Source organism: Chlorocebus sabaeus, chromosome 12 (assembly GCF_047675955.1).
Source record: "Chlorocebus sabaeus isolate Y175 chromosome 12, mChlSab1.0.hap1, whole genome shotgun sequence".
In the NCBI taxonomy this organism is placed as follows: Eukaryota; Metazoa; Chordata; class Mammalia; order Primates; family Cercopithecidae; genus Chlorocebus; species Chlorocebus sabaeus.
The window spans coordinates 600,012-622,114 of NC_132915.1; the positions used below are offsets into that span (position 1 = coordinate 600,012).

The 22,103-nt window shown below is 50.8% G+C and overlaps 1 protein-coding gene across 14 annotated transcripts in view; it reads right to left on the reverse strand.

The window, feature by feature from the left end:
* Positions 1-915: 915 nt before the first annotated feature.
* FANCC (FA complementation group C) overlaps positions 916-22,103 on the reverse strand; it is a 325,195-nt gene continuing 304,007 nt past the window's right edge. For all 14 annotated transcript variants that reach the window (XM_073021384.1, XM_007969912.3, XM_073021383.1 and 11 more), the window contains 5 exons: positions 19,097-19,172; positions 16,435-16,516; positions 13,292-13,466; positions 8,816-9,019; positions 916-3,670 (listed from right to left, as the gene is read on the reverse strand). In XM_073021384.1, the coding sequence (XP_072877485.1) occupies positions 3,527-3,670; positions 8,816-9,019; positions 13,292-13,466; positions 16,435-16,516; positions 19,097-19,172 (681 nt within the window). In that variant the 3' untranslated portion in view covers positions 916-3,526. The remainder of the gene's footprint in view (positions 3,671-8,815; positions 9,020-13,291; positions 13,467-16,434; positions 16,517-19,096; positions 19,173-22,103) is intronic.

Below are 22,103 nucleotides of genomic sequence, written 5' to 3' on the forward strand. Positions count from 1 at the left end.
TTCCTCCCATTTGCTGCCACCGTGCAAATCCTCCAGCACATCCGCCGTCCTCTGGGCAGCGTACGGCCAGGCTCGGTGTTGACTTTCCTGTGTTTCGGGTGGATTCACTCTGCCAGGCTCACCAAGGTCCCTCCTTCTACAGCTTCCCTGTCAAGGCCCTGTTCAAAACTTCTCCACTTCAACAGAAAACTCGGCTTCCTCCCATCCCCTGGACTAGCCCCATTTCCATCCCAGCACCTTCCCACCAGTTAAGACACCGGGCAGGACAGGGTGAAGGACGAACCACAAACCCCGCCAACCATGGCTGCTCCAGTGAGAGGCTCCTCAGGGGTGTCCGTAGCATTTCCTGTCGGCTCCCTCAGGCGCCCTCCTGACCCCAGGAGGGGCCCCCGTGTCCCACGTCCGGAAGCACAGGGAGTGCCGGAAACCCCACTGAAGCAGGGGTCCTGGGGGTGGCCACAGCGCTGCTTGCCTTGGCCGCGTCACTTCTGCATCCCAGAGGGACCTGTGGGTCTGGAGGGCAAGGGGATAGCAGCCTGTGAACCAACAGACTGAGCAAGAGTGGGTGGGCTATGCTGGTGGGACGAGGCCTTCAGCTTCAGGGATCAGGGAAGGGACAGGACAATTCAAGTGAGGCTTATGGTCAAGCCTGGCTTAGAGAAAAAACATGAAGCGCATGTAACCTGATTTTAGCAGGCCCTGCCGGATGCCTACCCCCGTCCTCCCCTGTCCTCCGTGGTGACAGGCCCCTTAGTTTTTAGGTATTTGGTAGCAAGTTTCCAGGCCAGAGGCTAAGCATCCTCGGTCTTTTCCGGGCACATGTAGGTTTTGCGAGGCCTGAAGCTTCCACTGTTTGGGGCCATCGGAGGAGCTTTTACCTGAGAGAAAGATTGTTAATATTTAATGGACACAACGTTAGGTGCAAATTGAAGTTTTATTTAGAATGAAAAAATAGACAACAAGTTACAGATTTTAAAGAGCTTACGAATTCCACAGATGTTGTGGAGTCCAGGTGAGTAACAGCCGGGTTGGAGGGGTGCGCTCCGCCTCATCTGTATTTTTGGCTCTCTCTGAGGGTAGTGGTTTTACCAACATGCTTCATCAAAAACTATCAGGGAGAGTCTAGAAAAGGTCAGGGTAAGATCAGATTCTGGGCCCTGTGGCACCTCTGCAGACCTCGATCAGTTCCTTCCACGGTGGCTCCAGGCCTTGGCATCCCTGCCTCCCCACGGCTGCCCCTGTGCCCAGGCCCCGCCAGCGATGTCAAGGCCCCCTCGGCCGCACCACACCCCTGCCCAGCATCTCGGACGCCGTTCCTTCCCGGTGGCACCTGCCCAGACTTTGCCGAAAATCGAAGGCAACAGGAGGAGGAGGTGGGCTTAGGAGCGAAGCCGCGGCCCTCACCTGCCCACACCTGCCCAGCTGCCACCTGCCCCAGAGGTGGAGGGACCAGCCGAGGGGTGGCTCCCCTGGCTCCCCACCTTTGAGCGTGTCTCAGGCCGGGAAAGGGCAAAGGGCCACATGAAGCCAGCAGGCACTTCGGTGCCACATCCCCAGAGGGACGGTCCTATCCGGGAACCCCTGGCTGCCCGGAAAGCCGCTTCCACCGCGGACTCACCACGAGAGGACTCGGCAGCTGTGAAGGAACTGGGAGATTCTACAGACAGGCCGAGGTTAGGGCCTCCAGGCCAGGAAGCCTTCCAGACGCCTAGCTTCACCAGTCCCCGGTGGAGAAGACGGAAGGGGCATGGTCAGAGGCCTGGCCGGGGAGGAGGGAAGAGCCAGCCCCGTGAACAGGACCACAGGACAGGGTGAGGACTGTCCCAGAATCCCCTCGACGACAGAAGGCCTGGTCCCAGTGACCCTCCCTCTAGGGGCTCCCTGCTGCCACCGTGTCCACAGTGGAGTCAGAGCTTCCACGGCCAGCCCCAAGTTCTGGCTCAAAGTCAGAACAGGAGAGAGGCCCTCAACTCCAGTGAAGCACGGCAGCTCCTTTTTCAACCCCGACACCTCTGACGAAGTCTGTTTTGTATGAGGGTGAGGATCATGATGGCACAGAGCGTGTTCCATGAAAGCAATGATCACGATGGCAGCTGCCACCAAAATATTTTACCAGCACACCCTTCTGACTGCAGCATTTCTCAGAAGAAAAGCTCAGGTGAAAAGTTCTTGGAATTTTCCAGATCTTCAGGTGGCTCTATTAGCATTGCCACATACCGAGAAAAGGAATTTCCCTAAAGGTTAACCTCTAATCCAGCGAAACTTTGCTCATGCCTCAAAACGGAGCCAAGACTCAGACTAACACACGTGTATCAAAATGGACAGAAGTCTTGACTCACTTGACAAACAGAATAGGCACAAAAGAATGTACAATCAATACAATTCCAAAATATCTCTGAAAGGAAAAAGCATCCTCTACTGACATGAAATAAACGTTAACCTTGAGATTACACCAACAATGCCTTTTTTTTTTTAAGACAGGGTCTCACTCTGTTGCCCAGGCTGGAGTGCAATGGCATCATCTCAGCTCACTACAACTCCTGCCTCCCGGGTTCAAGGGATCCTCATGCCTCAGCCTCCCGAATAGCTGGGATTATAGGCGCCCACCACTGCACCCCAATAATTTTTGTATTTTTAGTAGAGATGGAGTTTCACCATGTTGGCCAGGCCAGTCTGGAGTGCCTGGGCTGAAGTAATCCCCCTGCCTCAGCCTCCCAAAGTGCTAGGATCACAGGTGTGAGCCACTGCGCCCAGCCAGGTCAATTCTTTATCAGGAATTTCCAATTCCCATCTCTGTTTAACAAGAGAACTAACTGATATGAATCCTGCCTTTGAATGTTTCTGGAACACGTCCTCCACCTTCACCTGCCGGCCCCTCATGTCCCAGGAGCTCTTTGGTGGCAGAGTCAGCGCTTAGCAAATAGAGTGGAAAGCGCGTGCAGGAGACGCAGGCTTGGGTGTGCTCTGTCTGCTCCTGTGGTCTATCGGGCAGGTCCAGGGAGACACAAGGGAAGCCTGAGGGACTCTGACTCCCCGTGGAGATTTCTCTGTACAGCACGACAGCGTGGCTGTATCCCAGATCCCTGACTCCTGAAGAGAGTCTAAAAAGAGCTGAGTTCTCTCTCAATTCTTCAGTGGTTCATCACCAAATTCTTGGTTCTAAGGCTTTGAATCTTTAAATAATAGATGTGCATCTAGACTTGGGTAAAAACTAGAAACCTGTTCTCCCACCCAAGCCTTTGCTTTAGTAATTCTCCAGCTGATGGTCTGGCCGGGCGGGCACCAGGAGGGCTGAAAGCTCACTCAGGTCATTGGTGAACATGTCCGACTGAGTCTGGGCTGAGGGACCTGGCTCTACGTTTTGTAAAATAGATACTAGCAGATCTTCCCAAGACGTGTGTGGCTCATTCTCACGGCCCAAAGAGGGCACTTACTCCACAAATGCGCGGCCACAGGTCATCATCTGTCCTGTGACCCTGGCGAGCCTGATCCCTCACGCCGGGCGCCCACACGGCCTGCGTGCCTTCTAGACTTGAGTTCGCAGCTCTTTAAGGAGCTCTCGGGCCAGTTTTCCTGATCTAGGGCTTTCAATGCCAAGACGATCCCATCTGTACAAGGTCTGGTCAAGAAAGCCAATGATCTCGTGAGTTATCTCAGCAGTGTGCGCCATCTGCAATCGGGACAGAAGAGAAGGCAAATTAAAATACTTTCCAGATTTGTCCCTTTGTCCAGGGACGGACCATAACCACCCAGTCCCTGAAAGACGCCCCATGCAGCATTTCCATCAGTTCCAAAGCACAGCACGGGGAGCTCGTTTTCAAGGTGATTGGCACAGCAAGTCTGTCTCCACGGCTGGCTGCACAGTGCACGGTGCCGCTTCCTAACGAGCCTCCTCGCATTGAGCTCAGCTGCCAACAGCATTAGACTCATAAAGGCCACAGACAAGAGCTGCAATCAGAAGTGCTTCTCAGAATGCCAGTCACAAGTTGTGGGATGGTGGCTGCGGGGAACAAAGGCACATGAGCAATGCTGTGGCTTGACTTTCTGCAAAAGGCTCACACAAATATGAGAGTTGGAAGATGCCACCTGTTTTCACACAAACAGCCCAGGAGTCTGGCATCGCTGGGCTATAACCAGACCTACTTGCTTTTTAATAGGCCTCTAAGGTTTTAACACCTGATTCTTGCAGGAGAGCAGGAGACACAGCCTCAAGGCATTCGTACTTGTTGGTGCCTGTAAGTATTTTCCTAAAAACTTCAGTTAAGAAAAAAGGGAAGGGTGAGAATCTTACAATTCAGCTGTCTGGGGAATTTATGGTTTTTTAAGCACAAGCAGTATTAAGAAGGCTTAAGTTTTTGAGAGTAACCAATACATTCATTTAGTGTGTGTCAGTTTGTACAGAACCTGCAAATGTTTAATTAGCCAGAGCAGCCCAAGGTCAGCTTCCTCTGGAAGGGTTGGGACGTTCTGGGAGGGTGAACAACTGCCTTGGTTTTCCCAGCACTAGTCTGGTTTTACTGCCTCAGGTCTGATAGCCCAGGACACCCTTCAGAACTGGGCTTCCACCTCCTGACCACCAGTAAAGGGAGCCTTGTCACGTGCACACTGTGTGAACGGCAGCGTGGGGACGCAGAGCTGAGAGTAAACGACGTGGGGCAGACGGTGACGTTTGCTCTCCTCAGCCCCCACTGGTAGCACCCAGGGCCTGCAGCCAGCCCGCCAGGGCCAGTGCAGCCAGCACGGGGGTTCCAGCTGTGGCCCTGGTGCGTGCCAGTGTGTCCCTGGGTGTCTGTATTGCCATCACTTGGTTTTTACTCAGAAATGACAGGCACATGATGCTGATGGCCTTCGGCAGATGCAGCCCGTCCTTCATCAAGGACACACTGTGCGCCTGCTGCTGACCCCTTTCAGAGTTAACCACCACCCAGACCCAGCTGAGTGGGAGGACGGCCCATGGTGATGGACTCGGCCACATCTGAAGAAAGACCGAGTTGTCATTACAAATCCAACCTTGCATCTTCCTTACACGCCAGCACTCCTGGGTGAGCCCCTCCCAGTTCTCTAGTCACATGCGAAAATTCGCAGCCCTGCAGCCACCTGGAGAACCTGCCTCCCCGCTGGCCTTGGCTGGTGCACCAAGAGTGGGTTCAGTTCATGTTGAGTTTAACGACTACAGAATTGAACTCTGCATCTCGGAGCCTTGCTAACTTCTGCTGCTGTTGCTGTGGCCGAGCGGCAGGAGGCAGGAGAGGGAGAAGCGGGAATCCAGGCCAGGACAGGAGGTGGAGCCCTGGGGCTGGACTCCACGCGGTCCTCTGCTCTATGCTGGCCTCCTGCAGGGATAGGTGAGGGAGCGAGTGGACGGCTGGGGCAAGCCAGAGGAGTGCCCGGCGAGAGGCCAAGAGCCAGAGAGGCAGGAGAAGCGCAGGGCCACTGGGCAGGGCCTCGTGGATGGAGTTCTGGGCAAAATCGGAGGGCCAAGGTCAGAGAACATTCCGGGACAGCCAGGGAGCGGACCTCCAGGTGCCTGGAGAAGAGCCCACTGTGCAGCACTCACAGCAGAGGCCACGCAGGAGGCAGGCTGTGGGCAGATGAAGCTGCAGGACCTGTGCGTCCTTTAGGTCAGATGGAGCCATTTGTTCGAGCTGTCTCCAAGAGGGCGCGAGGGCTTTTAAGAGAGACGGCGGCCTTTGCCTCAGGCTGCCTCATCCTGCCCTGAGCTGGCACTGCTCTCCAAATCTGGATGCCAAGACAGAGGGCAGAGCCTGGGACCAGCTGGGAGGTGGCTGCGCTTGGGCTAGGTCCTGAGGGTAGAGAGACCCAAGCTGCAGGAGGGAAAGGCCGTCCCACCAAAGCCACCATCTGGCCACCACCTGCTCGTGGGCCAAGCAGACTTGGCCCTTTCCAAGGTGCTGTCGGCAGAGGAACTGATAGAGGCCAGCAGAGGCGGGGGCGGTGGGAGGGACTGTTCCCTGGAGACCCTCCCTGCCAGCGGCCACCACAGCGAAGGCTTCTCATTAGGAAGACTGATGTGTTAATAAAGACCGGTTTTAAAACGTCCGAAAGAATAGCACGCGGGAGGCGCTTTCACCACGGCGGGCGCCCAGATGGCCAGCACCCACCGGACAGAGCCAGTGCACGAGCGCCACACTGGCGTCTGCTCCGGGAATGACTGCTGTGCGTGTCTTCTCTGCAGCGGAACTGACGTGGGGGGTGTGATGGCCCGGCACTGGGGCCCTCCGCGCTCCTGTGGGTTCCCGTGTGGATCAGCCGGCAGGACTGAACCACTGTCAGGATGGGCTGCCCAGCACAGGGCGCAGGCCGAGCCTCACAGCAGCCAGCTGCTTACTCCCAGCAGTGTCTCTGGGGCCAGTCTTGAGGGCGATCTGCTTTGAACGTGGACTGAAAGTTTCCTCAGAATAGATGGAAACGTGGTGTCAGGCTAACTGAAGCAGAGACGTGGGTGTCTTTGGGGTGCTCTCTCTGGGTGATTTTCTCTCACCCTGTGGGCAGGGCTGGAGCCACCCAACTCCCATGCTAACCCCCGCTGCCAGGCCCAGGCCATGGGCAGCTTCTCCACTCACACGGGCCACAGGGTGGGGGGAGGAAGTGCCTGAGCCGGAACCGTCCTTGCCACAGGGCAGGGCTGACCATCTCCCACTGCCCCTCCCCCAGTCCCCCATAAGCACCTTCCCACTGTTTCTTCGAGTTCCACTCTTTAGATCCCACCCACAGCTGAGGGCGCCATTTGTCTCTTGCGTCTACCTTATTTCGCTCAGCATAAAGCCCGTTAGGTTGGGCTGCATTGTCGCAGGTGTGCATTTTATAAGAGTACACACGAGATTCTCGAAAGCATTCTCACTGCTGGGCCAGGCCCGAAGAGGTGGCACCTGGCATATGGCAGCCAGTCGTCTTCAGCCTTGAGCTGCCTCAGGCTCTCGGATCCGTCTCAGCTGAGACATCAGAACCTGGGAGGCCCAGCCTGGGCCTGCTCCACAGGACTGTCCTACCAGGATAGAGACAAACTCCTGGCCCTGGTTCTTGGCAGGTAGGTCATTTGTTACGGGGACTTTCTGCACCTGGACACTCACATTCCAGTCGGGCCCGGCCTGGACGGGAGCAGGAGAGGCCTCTGGGGACTGGTAATATTCCTCTCTTGAGTTGGTTGCTGGCTGCACAGGTGTTGGTTTGTGAAATTCATCAAGCTGTGTATCTTCTGCATGTATATGTCAACAAAAGTACAAATAAAAAATAAAACTCCCAGAGCCAGCATGCTGGTGCTTTTTCTGAGATGAGTATGTTTTTAAATTGTGGTAAAATATACGTAAAATGTTCTATTTTACCCACTTTTGTAATTTGGTGGCATGCAGTTGTTGACAGTGTCGCATGGCCATCAGCACCGGCCGTCTCCGCCCCTTTCCATCATCCCCACACTGACTCCCCACCCTCCGCCCTGGGGAACTCTGGTACTTCCTCTTCCTGGACTTGACTCTTCCAGGTACCTCACCTAAGTGGACTCATGCAATATCCTCGTCTCTGGCTTATTTCAATAGCACAGTGTCTTCAAGGTTCCTCCAGGTTGCAGCACTGTCAGACGCTCCATCTTCAGGCCAAAGAGTACTCTACTGTGGGCACAGACCGCACGGTGCACTGCTTGTCTACGGGCATTTGGGCCATCTCTGCCTGCTGGCTGCTGATAGTGCCGCCCTGAGCACAGGGCCAGAGGGCCGTCCAGCCCCTGCTTTCGGCTCTTGGGTGTAGATCTAGGAGAACCACCTAGATCTATGGTAATTCTGAGTTTGGCTGTTTGAGGAGCCGCGCCATTCTTCTCCACAGCAGCTGCACGATGTTAACGTCCCCACCCGAAGCATGTGAGTATTCTGGTTCCTGTGCACCCTCAGGGGCGTCTCTTTTCTCTCCTTGCTGACAGCCATCCCGATGCATCTGGCTGCACTTCGCCTTCCCTGACCACTCGTGCCCTTTCTGTGAGCATCTTCTCACGTGCCTACTGGCCACTGGTGCGTCTTCTTTGGACAAGTGTCTGTTCAAGTCCTTCGCCCATTTTCGAACCAGATTACCTTTTTGTTGTTGAGTCACAAGAATTATTTATGTATTCTGAGTACTAAACTCCAATCACATATATTCTTTCCAAATATTTTTCTCCCATTCTGTGAACTGTTTGTACTTTCTTGATAGTATCCTTTGATGCACAAAAGCTTTTAATTTTCATCAAGTCCAATTTATCCTTTTTTTCATTGCTGTGTCTTCGGTATCACATCCAAGAAATCACTGCCAAATCTAACGTCACGAAGAGTGCTCACCTTTGACTTGGACCATTCTTTACTCCTTAAGTCAAGTGAGCTTCAGGAAGGATTTCTTTATAATAAACCATTTTTTAAAAATTAACACCATTCTTTGCACTGTTGCAGTGAATAGCATTGTGGTTGCTTTGTGAGCACATTCTCATTGTGGCCATATTTCTTTCCATGAGGAGGAGGAGAGCAGCACACTGCGATGGAAAGAAATATACACAGGGGGACAGGAGACCTGGTTTCTACTGCGGGCTCTGGCAGCAAGCCGTGGGCCCAGGAGATGGCATCTCCCTTCTCTGGGCCTCTGTTTTCTCGTCTGTGACACAAAGGTGCTGGAGGGGGCAGGCTCTGGGGCCATCCCAGCTGTCAACCTCCTTGACCATCTATCTGTGTTGGGCAGCCTGGTACACACACACTGCAGAGGCCACACCCTCGGACAGGGAACCCACCTCTCACCTGCAGCAGAAATGAGTACTAGGATGCTGGACCCCAGGGAGACTTACCAGGGTGATGACATCCCGGGCGATCGTGTGGCATCCAGGAGCCCAGAGCATGAAGTTGAGGAGAAGGTGCCTGATCAGCTGTTGTGCAGGAGCTCTGGGGTCTGTTTCTGTGCCCTGTCCTGCTGCTGTCTGCAGGTCCCGGGCTGAGAGGCTGCTGCTTCTGGACATCGCCAGGAGGTGGCCTAGCACGGCCTTCACCTGGACCTGGGCAGTAGCATTGCACAGGGGAGAGGTTAGGAAGAGGCAGGACAGACATGCTTCTAGGATTTATTTATTTGCTTTGAAGCAACCCCCAGAAAGGGGCAAGGACAGGCCCCCGAGAGAGGTCGCTTCGCAGCGGCCGAGTTTACACTCGATGCCACACAAACCCAAAGGGGCAGAATGGACATTTCTTGCCTTTCTTTCGTCTTGTTCACCAAGCAGTCAGGGCACCGTGCCAGGAACTGACCTTTTTTTGTATAAAAGGAAACAGAGAAAAGTCCTCAACGGAATGTAGTCAGATTTTTATATTGTGGGGAAAAAGAACAAAAGCCTCCTTGAAGACTCGCCTATCACAGCCACAAATCAATTAAAGCCCCATGCAGTGAGACCTCCGCCGAGCCAGCGTTCCCATACGGATGCAGGCTTGCTTTGCTTCTGGCTATACTGGGGATCCGGGTGGGGGGCCGGGGGGGCACACACACAGGCACGGCCATACACGTGCATGCACACGCAAGAACAGCCATACACGTGCATGCACACACAAGAACGGCCATACACATGCATGCACACACACAGGCACGGCCATACACGTGCATGCACACGCAAGAACAGCCATACACGTGCATGCACACACAAGAACGGCCATACACATGCATGCACACACAGGCACGGCCATACACATGCATGCACACACAAGAATGCATTTGTTTTTAGACGCTGGAACAATCTGTTCGTACGTGTTTAATGCTCAAGCAGAGGTCACAAGTCTGTGGAACCCACATAATAATGGTAATTGTAAGTCTGCAGGTTGTTTCTGCATAAAAAAAACTTATTCCATGCTGAGATGTTTCTGCTTGCCACAAGAATGGTACACCCAGTCGTGACTTGGAAAACAAAGCAAAAACTGAAAGCCCAGAGCTCCAAATGCCACATGGAACTCATGAACAGCTATGTTCCATCACTTCTGAAAGAATACTTAGGCCTATTCTGAGAATTCCCATGACCGATTTTATGGATTTTGTGTGAGGCGTTTTTTTTTCCTGGAAGTCAAGGCCTCATTCAATGAGGTCTGTCATAAACTCCAGTACACTGGGCGTGTTGTGTGAGCTCCTCTGACCACAATACGAGACCGTGAGAAACTGCACCATCGGGTTCTTCCACGGGGAGTGGCCGCGTTCTCCCCACCTCGCCCCACAGCCGGCCCAGTCTGCCAGGGTCTGATGGTGTCTACGGGAGCCCAAGGCCATTCTGCCATCTAACTGGGTCTGCAAAAATGCCGGGGTTGAGGAGGCTATGCCTTTATATCTTTTTTCTCTTGACCCACAATTGACTTTCCGCCCTTGTCCAATAATCCCTAAGACGGGTCTTCCTGTCTGCCTGTCCCAGACTGTCCTTCCCTGCAGAGTCCGCCGTGCCCATGGGCTTCCGCTTGGACACCAGCAACTTCACACACGTCCCAAGTTTTTCAGGAGAAAGACAGAAGCTTTCTTTTTAAAGTACTTTTTTATCCTGCATTGTAAAAGCTCATATATGCTTACTATGGAAAATTTGTAAAGAGAAAAAGAAAAACCATTAAAATGATCTACAGCTCTACCATCCAAAAAAACTCGCTGTTAATAATTCAGTTTATATACTTGTCTTTTTTCTATGCACTGAGACCACACCATTCCCTACACATAATGCTTTGTATCCTTCATTTCTCTCTCGATAATGTACTGTAAGCAGTTCAGTTCACTAAATCTATAAAACATGTTCTTCAAGACCTTTTTTTTTTCCCTGAGACAGAGCCTTGCCCTGTCACCCAGGCTGGAATGCAGTGGTGCAGTTTCTGCTCACTGCAGCCTCCACCTCCTGGGCTCAAGCGATCCTTCCACCGCAGCCTCCCTAGCTGGGACTACAGGCGCACACCACCACACCTGGCTCATCATTTTTTGGAGAGACAGGGGTCTATTTGCCCAGGCTGGTCTCAAACCCATGGATTCAAGTGATCCGGCTGCCTCGGCCTCCCAAAGTGCTGGGATTACAGGCGTGAACCACCGCACCCGGCCAAGAGCATGATTTTGCATGGTGTAAAACAGAATGCTATTCCACGGTTAGGATATACCACAATTTATTTGGCCAGTAGCCTTATTATTGAAAGTCTCGGCCATTTCCCATTGTTGTGTTTATGAACAGTGCTGCGCTGCATATATTCTTACACATAGGCCTTTGCATGGACCTCTGGTCCCTAGGGGAATTCCTAGCAGTGGAACCACATTAAAGGGTATGAACCTTGCCTGGTTCTTTTTTTTTTTTTCTCTAGTCATCATCGTGCCTTGCCTGATTCTTAAGGGCATCTAAACATATTTTTTTGTTTATTTTGTTGTGATCCAATTCAGTTGGCAAAAGGAGATGAACTCTGGCTGCTGGTGGAGAGGGTGGCTTGGCCATGAGTGGGACAGGCCTTCTCACAGGCAGGACACATCCCGGGTGGGAACACGCTTGCTCTTTGCACCCATGTTCTTTACCTCAAGGACGGCCACAGAGGCAGCGACGCCAGGCCCAGCACACGATGCGGGCACACGCGACCAGCTGATCGTGCCTTTTTAAGTAAGGCAAATACACAGATACTGCTCATTTCAATCCAATCGTATAAGAATCATGCTTTCTAACACAGTTCACAGTGTGTCTCTCAAGCCCCCCAACAGGCCGTCAAGGGATTAAAGCTCATAAAACCCAGGAAAACAAGAGGTACGTATCATTCATGAAACTAAAACCCCCTTCCCAGGATGCCACACACACCAATGCCTCGGCAGGCACCAGCGAGGAAGGGGCTCTGGAGGCACCGGCATGAGCACTGGACTGGACTGCCAGGCAGACGGCACCTGTGACAAGACGGCAGGGAGGGAAGCAGGGGCCCGCCACGCCCCACTCACAGTGAGCCAATCCGCTCTCATCCAAAATCCTAGGCATCCCGAGGGAGAACGACGCAAAGGTTTTATTTTTTCTTAAAAACGGACCAAGTTAGTTAGTAGAAGATGTGCCAATGTAGAACTTCCTAGAAATTGTTATTGAATAATTTATTTCTTTTTACTTCAAAAGTGACTCTCTGTCAGTACCCTTTTGACTGTGATGGAATTGAACACATATCTACCAACTTAGCTTACACAGAATCAAATAAGACAGAATATAAAAGGGCTTTAGAAACCATGTGTGTCCTGTACATCTTATTACTGTTAAAAACATCAACCAGGATTTTCCTTAATTAGTTTAATGTGCTCTTTTAAAAGGGAAGACATAAAAAGCTTTCTTTTTAATCAGACAGCAATCCTCAAATACATATGTGGGTTACGATAATTTCTTCACAAAGCTTTATTTCTGATCTAAAATAAACTATCACCAAATTTCAACTTTTTAAAAGCTAAAACTATTTTTCTTTCCTATGCCATGCAAGCCTTTAAACAAATAAAATACGCAGACATCTTTATTAGTCCCTGTGTTTTCAGACAACAGAAAACGCCAAAGCCAAGAGGAGCTCCACATAAAATAAGCTTGTCCTCTTCAGCTACTAGGATCAGAAGAGAGCACTGGCCGGGGAAGTTTTCAGAACCGAGGAAATAAATGCTTGCAAGGAAGGTGCCAGTGCCTTTAATCAAAGCCTTGCTTCCTGTAATTATATTCCACATAAAATAACAACTGTCTTTGCCACAGACAGTTACCCAGTCCCATACTTAGCTGCTCTGTTATTTAGGAAATGACCAACTCCTTTTTCAGAAGCAAAGTGGTTAATATCATGTGATTACTTTAGTAAGAGATGTAAACAAAGCCAGTAATGTGAGGATCTGTTGACTGATCCAAGAAAGCAGACAGTCAAGATGGAGGCAAGAATCGGCCGGGTGCTGGGGAGCGAGAGAGGGCCCCGGCTGTGGCCAGGCTCTGCTGCCAGCGCACCCCTCGGAACAGCCCGTCTCTGCAGGGCACGCCCTGGAGAACGCGACGCTGGGGCAGATACGGCGGCTGAGCGATCACAGATCAAACGACCTCGGGGAGGAAGGGTCTTCATTTGCGGGACAATGGGCTACGTGTAGTGTCCCGTCTCTGGCCACCTCAGTGGGGCAGGCGAATGGCCTCTGACCACAAGGCTGGAGGTCGCCACGCCTGCAGGGTGCCACGACGTACGCCATCTGTGGGCAGAGCTCAGGTGTCATGGAAGCCGAGCCCACAACAGAGCTCCTCTGCAGGCTCCTCAGCCCCCCAGAGCCCACCCCACACACATGCAGTGGGGCTGCTACTCACCATGGTCTGTGCTCTCTGCTGCCTCCCATCACGGGGGCTGTAGTAAAAGGCCAAGAGCCACAGCAAGGCCGCGGGGGGTTCGGCTGCCGACCTCAGGAGCTGCTCGGCCACCATCTCAGCCCATCCTCCGAAGTGAATGAACAGGAACCAGCTCTCCAAGGGACCTCCGCGGGACCTGGAACACAGCCAGAACACAAGGCAGCTGGCAACCTGAATTCTTCCTTCAGGTTTTTAAAGCAACTTGAACGTTTGCCAACGGTTGGCTTAAATTGTACTTATCCACTGAAGTGCAACCTGCAAGGAATACAATTCAGACTCAGCCTGTCCAAACGCCACTTTGCGTCATCACAGGACATCGAAAGGGCCTCTCAGGACCCCTGTGAGGCCTGAGGCCTCCGGACATCGGAGTCTTTAATCCAGGTACCTTCAGTGAGGACAGGCACTGAGGAAGGAAGATTGCGGTCGTGACCAGCAGGAACGTGGCAGGACACGGCGACACATCTCCCTGCCTTCTGAGACGCAGAGAAAGAGGTGGAGGGTGGGACACAGGCAGAAACATGGGCTGTTCCACTTCTGACAAGACGCAAAGTTTGGGTGGATGTTTCAGCAACTAGGAATTTTTAATGAGCTGCTGTCATCATGTGTGCGTCAATGCCAGAAAGTTAAAGCGTTTGCGAAGCTATCCCCTCGCCACACTGGCAAATGGAAGCTGCAGTACTTGTTTCAGGGTAGAATCCGCTCGAGGTAAGGGCCACGAACTGTGTGCAGTGCCGGCCTCAGCAGGCGAACATTCCCCTTGGAGAGGATGGAACAGGCCGGCCTGAGATCACGTTAGATGAGAACTTTCCTTCTCGACTGGGGCAGGGGCCGCAACAGGAGTGTTCCTGGCCCCTTTGTTGGATCTGCCTCCGTGTTCCTCTGCCTGGCCCGTGGAATTCCCAAGCTCTAAATACCATCCTCGCCTCTCTGGTCACTGCCCCAGTCCTTCCTGAGAACCAGTGGGTAAATGTTCTACATTTGAGCAACAGAGACAAAAAGACAGGAGGGTGGAGTACTGGTCTTACTCCCTCTTTCCCAGCACACAGAGCTGATGCTCTGCCGGCCACGTTGGCTGTGGGCTGGGTTAGGCTGTATCAGAGTGAGGAGGGGACTCCGCCATGCCTCTTCCCTGCAGGCACCATGTCAGGGGAGACAGACGCACGGAGCAGTGGGCTCCCTCATGCTCCCCAGGTTGGCAGCGTGCCTGGATCAGGACCAGAGACCAGCCTCGTCCTTCCCTCTGTCTTCCACCAGTAGCTGAATGCACAAGGCATCCCATGTGGTCACCTGAAAGGTGTCTCAGGGCCCCAAGGTCCGGGTTGAGGTGGGAGCCCCAGGAGGTCTAAGTCCTGCTCTGTAGCACCACATGCGTCCTTTCTGGTGGCTGTGATTCCGGCCTCCACGCATTTTGACATCACACATTCTGAGTCATGGCGGAGAGCGTGGGCAGGGAGAAAAGAAAAACACCCAGGGCACCCGCGGCACCGCATTTCTCAATCACAGGGTGGCCTACTTATGCCACTTCCATCTACTTCCCTGTCCCCGAGTTAAGATTCTTCAAGGTCCAGCTCTGTGTGATGCCAGGACAACCAGGGAGGGTGTGTGTGGGGCCGACTGGCCACTGCAGCCTATTCACGTGGCCAGCCGTGGAGCCCCCTGGCTGCAGGCCTTTCTCTCTCGTCTCTGTCAGTGAGAAGCACGGTGAGGAAGGAGTGAGCAGCTGGCACCCGAGCCATCAATCGCAGAGACGATGTCACCCATCGTCTGTGTCAACTTGGTGTGAGATTACAGAGAACTCCAGGAGTGAAAAGTGGCAAAAGGAACAAATAAGATAGTCTTAGTAGGCTAGCAGGGACAATGAATAAAATTATACTCTAAAAGAAAGGGAGTTAAGAGGAAGCCAAAGAGTGTTATGATACAAGGAATTCAGCAAGGCATAAATGTGAATGCTTTCAGGAAAATCACACACATAAGACAGTACCTAACACTACTGTTAGAAATTAACAGGCTGGGCACAGCAGTCCACACGTGTAATCCCAGCACAATGGGAGGTCAAGGCAGGGGATTACTTGAGCCCACAAATTTGAGTCAATACAGCAAGACCTCTACAATTTTTTTTTTTTTTTTGGAGACAGAGTCTCGCTCTGTCACCCAGGCTGGAGTGCAGTGGCGTGATCTCGGCTCACTGCAAGCTCTGCTTCTCCAGTTCACGCCATTCTCCTGCCTCAGCTCCTGCCTCAGCCTTCTGAGTGCTGGGACTACAGGCGTGTGCCACCACGCCCAGCTACTTTTTTTTGTATTTTTAGTAGAGACAGGGTTAGTCAGGATGGTCTCAATCTCCTGACCTCGTGATCCACCCGCCTCGGCCTCCCAAAGTGCTGGGCTTATAGGTGTGAGCCACCGCGCCCAGTCACAAAAAAAATTTAAACATTAGCTAGGTGTGGTGGTGTGTGCCTGTAGTCCCAGCTCTCAGGAGTCTGAGTCGGAGGATCACCTAAGTCCAGGAATTTGAGGCTGCAGTGAGATGTGATCATTCCACTGCACTCCAGCCTGGGCCACAGAGCAAGACCTTATCTCTAAAAATTAAAAAAAAATTTGTTAGAATAGGTTTTCTCATTTTAGAGGTATTTATTAAAGAGAAGGAAAAACAAGCATTTAACATTCCACCCTACTGTGCAGAAGTTGCAAATTTCCTTCCCTAGAGAGGAAGAGAGAAGACCAAAGGGCGCCCAAACAAACGCCCTTTTCCTTCTGCACGGCCAGGGCTTCCAGCAGGTGGGTGCTGCTTTTTTCCAGCGTCTCTTCTTTTCATTGTTATGCCTGTATATTTTGAAATCTAAAATCAGACATTACGTAGAAACGTTTCGATACAGGTGTTCTCACACGCATACGCGTGCAATGCCTATTCATCCTGACCTGCTCCAAGCCATCCGTGTGGCCGTGCGCTTCCTCCACTTCTCACTTCACCGTGCTGCTCGCCTGTTTGGTGGCGGTCCCAGACCAGTAACGCCTTCCTCTGTCCTGTCAGCCCTGCTCAAAGGGCAGATGAGGATCTAGGGAACCCGTGTGTGAAGTAGATCTGGGAGTGGTCAGTGTTTGCTCACCCATGAGTCTGGTCTTCAACTGCTTCTCGGAGCAGTTCGGAAATGTGTTTCAGTGTCTGCAGCCAGCGTCCCCGAGGGACATCTGTGGGTGGAGAGAGACAGGTCAGAGGGCAAGTGAGGAAATGGCAAGCCCATGAGGAGCCACCTGCAGGGACGACCTCGGAGTCTTTGCGAGACACCCTTTACTTCTGGTTCACAGAACCCAATACTGTTCTCATGCTCTTCCCAGTCAGTACCTATCTCTTAAGCAAGCGCTGTCCATATTACACAGAGCTGAACCTCAAAGAATCTAATCTCTTTATTTAGTTTTGTGGGGGTTTTTAAGACACAGTATTGCTTTGTCAGAGGCTGAAGTGCAGTGGCTCGATCCCGGCTCACTGCAGCCCCAACCTTCTGGGCTCAAGCAATCCTCCTACCTCCGCCTCCCCAGCAGCTGGGACTACAGGGGTGCACCACCATGCCCAGCTAGTTTTAAAACTTTTTTGTAGAGATGAGGTTTCATTATGTTTCTCAGACTTGTCTCAAATTCCTGGGCTCAAGTGATCCTCCCCCTTGGCCTCCCAAAGTGCTGGAATTACAGGCATTAATCGCCACACTTGGCCTCAAGTACTTTTGAATTCAGGTACATAGAAGTAGCTAGAGATTGCATAAGCAACCCCTGCTGAGACTGGGAAATGCCGGCTGCGGATGCCTAGGTTTCTTCTCTACCTACCCACTCCTCCATCACTAATGTGTGATTTCAGAATAGAGAGAGACTGTAGTAAAGCAGCCAACAAGGAATTAGGAATAGACTGCCTGACTGCTTTCCTAGGGCTGTGATGAACTCACAATATGATTTCAGGTTTACAGTGGAAAAAAAGGCCAGGAAAGAAAATAAGTGAGCATTATGCAAACAAATATCTTTTCTTGAGTGAGCTGCTCTGGTTTCACAATCATCCTGTAGTTTTAAACACATCTGAGCAGCACATATCTGCAGTTCTATGCAGCATCTGCAAAAATTTTCACATAGTGATAGATGCTACAATCGAACGCACAAGGAAGGTAAGGCGAGTGATGGACGAACTGCTGCTACTCCACAAGGCCAGTGCCTCCCTCCTCTGAACCCCCGCGGCCCTTGGAGCACAGCCTTTTGAAGGCATTTTTCGTTTCTTCCTTTTACTAGCTATTTAGACATTTATTTTGCATTTCCTCCACTTGTAGCTCCTACACAGTCAGGGCTTGGAAGTGATCATCTTTTATACCCTCCCCCGACCTTCACAATGGGCATGAAATAAATTTCTGATGAACAGAAGATCATGCTACTAAAAAACACTTCTTCAGCGTGTGACCATCACACTGTTTGCCAAAGTAACATACAGACAGCTGTTCTAGGAACTAGCACAAGAGGTTCTTGCACTTCTGCTTGAAGCCACCTATTTATATTTGGACATAAATCTACGAGTTACACAAACGGAAAGGTAGAGGGTTGGGCCCGTGCCCACGCACCACCTCGCTGTCTGTTTACTATTTCCACACGGAGACGCTAACAACTCCGGTACATTTTCTGGGGCTCACTCGGCGCCCCCTGTCGGCTGACTTCAGGCTTTGCTGATCTGACCTAAGCTGTAGGGGGGACCCTGGGAGAGTGAAGTCCTCATTTTTGTCTTGTTAATAAAGTTTTCCCAAGGGTTTTCATAAAACTGTCACCCAGAGACCCCATCCCCAGCTCTGGCATCTGAGAGGACAGTGTCAGGGGATCACCCTGGGTGAGAACCTACATCTTCTTGAAAAAGGAAGAGGAATTTAGGTTTTGTAAAATGCTCTGAAACTTCAAATCATTTGCATTTCTCAAACAAATCTACTCACTGAAGTCTCAGAAAAAAGGCAGGCCCAAAATGGCATAAAAAGGAAATGTGACTGGCTCATTCCCTTCTGTCTCCTCTCCTGCCATGCTCCAATAAGGCCCCTTTCTGGCTGGCACAGTCTGTGCCCACGTCAGGACTGCCTTCCGTCAGGTTTCAGGCCTCGGAGGGAAAGGGGGCCCTTATTCTCTATTTCTGAAATGTCTCCTAAGCATGAGCTCGTAGCCACATTCCTGGATCAACACCAGTCGAATGAAGGCTGGAACCACCACTTCCCCACCCGGATAGCCTTTGGAAGGCTGGCAAAGGGTATCAGGAAAGGCTGCGGATGAAGCACCTTATTGAACTCTCTCAAAATCCTTCCCTTAGCTTCGTTAGGGGGAACCTCCCCTGAATTTCCTCAGCTTCATCCATCATTTTATCTTTTCTTCTGCAACAAGGCTGCACGGAATAGAAAGAATGAAAAGCAAATGAAGGTACTGTTTTCTTCCGACTCAGCCACATCTTGGCCTGTTCCTGGCATCTGGCGGACCTGGTTGGCACCAGCAGAGCCTGTGTTCTCTGGAGGCAGACTAGCAAGACCTACCAGAGGCCACTGGTTTGTTTTTTTTCTTCTTCTTTTGGGAAGTGATCACAACTGGGAAGCCAAGAAGACTCTCATATCAAATCTACAGAATGGATCCTGGGCGCTCAAAGGATCTTAGAAATAACCAGCTGTGTCTCCCTCATGCTATAGATAAGGGCCTGGTGGGGCGGCCATTGTTTGACAGTGCCCTTCCCAGGAAATCATTCTGATGTGGGCAGAGTCAACCCTAACTCACCTTGAGGGTCTTGCAGCAGCACCATGGCAAGAGATGGAGAAGTGTAAGGAAAGTAGGTCTTGAGTGCAAACCGCAGCTGCCACAGGATGGAAAATCCAAAGAGCACAAACATTAAGATTGAAATGGGGTCAGGAAAATACAAAACTCCGAGTCCTCTGCCCAAAAAGGCCCACCAGTACTAACATGGTCAGAACACTTTCTGAAACATTTAGTTTTTGAAAAATAAGCTCCCAGTAACCTCATATTTTCCAGAATAATTAACCTTTTAAATCACCTCCTGGGACTTAAGAAAAATAATAAAGTTATGCTCTTGATGTCTTTATGAGTTCTACCTCACATGAACCCAATTATACAAACAAACCTTCTATTTCAGAAAGACTTGTCAGAGCAGTTGTGAGATGTTAGGTATTTCAGCATTTTTTTTTTTTTTTGAAACGGAGTTTTGCTCGTTGCCCAGGCTGGAGTGCCATGGCGTGATCTCAGGTCACCGCAACCTCTGGCTCCCGGGTTCAAGCGATTCTCCTCCCTCAGCCTCCCAAGTAGATGGGATTACAGGCACGCGCCACCACACCCGGCTAATTTTGCACTTTTAGTAGAGATGGGGTTTCTCCTTGTTGGTCAGGCTGGTCTCAAACTCCCGACCTCAGGTGATCTGCCTGCCTCGGCCTCCCAAAGTACTGGGATTACAGGCGTGAGCCACTGCGCCTGGCCTGTTTTTGTTTTTTTATTGAGATGGAGTCTCGTTCTGTTGCCCAGGCTGGAGTAAAGAGGCACAATCTCAGCTCACTACAACCTCCACCTCCTGAGTCCAAATGATTCTCCTGCCTCAGCCTCCTGAGTAGCTGGGATTACAGGCACGTGCCACCATGCCAGGCTAATTTTTGTATTTTTAGTAGAGATGGAGTTGCACCATGTTGGCCAGGCTGGTCTTAATCCTCACCTCAAGTGATCCGCCCGCCTCGGCCTCCCAAAGTGCTGAGGTTGTAGGCGTCAGCCGCTGTGCCGGCTCAGCGTGGTTTTTAAAATAACAACAAAAGCATGAAACAACTGTGCTCACTTTTCGAAGGCCAAAGAGCTCCAGCTATCCACACCCCCAAGAGGCACAGCTTTTTAAAACATTGAGGTAAAATCTATAAAGCATGGAGTGCATAGGCTTTAAGTATATGAGGTTTTGGTAAACGTGCAAATCCATGTGACCGCCACCCCAGTGAAGACACCATTTCTATCACGCCAAGAAGACCTCTTCCAACTCTTAACAATCATTCCCTCCACCCCACCCTGGAAACCAGTGTTTTGATTTTGACAAGAGAGATTTATTTTGCTTATTCTTGAATTTTGTGTAAAGGGAACATGAAGTATGTTTTCTTTTGTGTCTGGCTTCTTGGGCTCAACATGTTTTTTTAAAGATTAAACCATGTTATTGTGTGCGAGTAGATCATTCTGTTTTTATTGCTCAGAAGTAGTCTGAATTGTATGAATATGCCATAGTCTGTTTAGCCATTCTCCTCTTGATGGGCTGCTTCCAGTTGAGGGCTGTCATGAATAAAGCCGTAGTTCACATGCATACATCTGTCTTTTTGTGGACATGTGTTTCTGTTTCTCCTGGGCACACCATCGGAATGGAATTGCTGGGTCACAGATAGATGCTTGTTTAACATCGTAAGGCCATATGGTTTCCAGTGTTGTGCCATCTCACTCCCACCAGCAATGTGTGTGAACTCCAGGTGCACCACGTGCTCCCAGCATTTGGTGCTGTCAGTCTTACTAATTTCATCCATTCTAGTGGACAGGGAACACAACCCCATGTATGCTTGCTCTCCTACCTGTTTCACTCTGCACTTTCCTGATGGCAAATGATGCCGAACAACTTTCATGTGCTTACTGCCAATTTGTATATCTTTTTTGAAAGTGTATATTCAAGCCTTTTGTCCATTTTCGAAACTGGTTTCTTAGGCAGTTATAAGAGATCTTCATATATTCTGGACACATGTCCTCTGCTGTATACCATGTATTACAAATATTTTCTCCTGGCTAATAGCTTGCTTTTTCAGTTTCTTCTTCTTCTTTTTTTTTTTTTTTAATTTATTGAGACGGAGTCTTGCTCTGTTGCCAGGCTGGAGTGCAGTAGTGTGATCTTGGTTCCCTGCAACCTCCACCTTCCGGGTTCAAGCGATTCTCCTGCCCCAGCCTCCCAAGTAGCTAGGACTGAAAGCACATGCCACTACCCCCGGCTAATTTTTGTATTTTTAGTAGAGATGGGGTTTCACCATGTTGGTCAGGATGGTCTTGATCTCTTGACCTTGTGATCCACTCACCTCAGCCTCGCAAAGTGCTAGGATTACAGGCACATGAGCCACCGTGCCTGGCCTGCTTTTTCAGTTTCTTAATGATATCTACCAAAGCATATAAATTTTAAATTCCTTTCTTATTTTTTGAGATATGGTTTCACTCTGTTACCCAAGCTGGAGTGCAGTGGCATGATCATAAGCCTTGATCTCCCAGGCTCAAGTGATCCTTCTACCTCAGCCTCCCCAGTAGCTAGGACAACAGGTGTGTTCCACCACGCTTAGCGAAATTTTGTATTTTTTGTAGAAAAGGGGTCTTACTTTGTTGCCCAGGCTGGTCTCCATCTCCTGGGCTCAAAAGATCCTCCTGCCTTGGGGCTCGCAACGTGCTGGGATTCCAGGTGTGAGCTATGCCCCCAGCCTAGAAGTTTTAAATTCTGATGGGGTCTAATTTATCCATTTTTCTCCTATGCTTAGTGCTTCTGAGAAATCTTAGATCACCTCATGGTCAAACAGATACATTCTCCTATGCTCTCTCTAGGGGCTTTATCTTTCTAACATTTCTCTTGAAGCCCATGATCCTCTCAAATTAACTGTTGTATGCTTTATAAGGTAATGGTTGAGGCTCATTTTTCTACATATGGACATCCAGTTATTCCAGCATCATTTGTTGAAAACGTTCCTTTCCCCATTGAATTGTCTTGGCGTCTCTGTCAAAAATC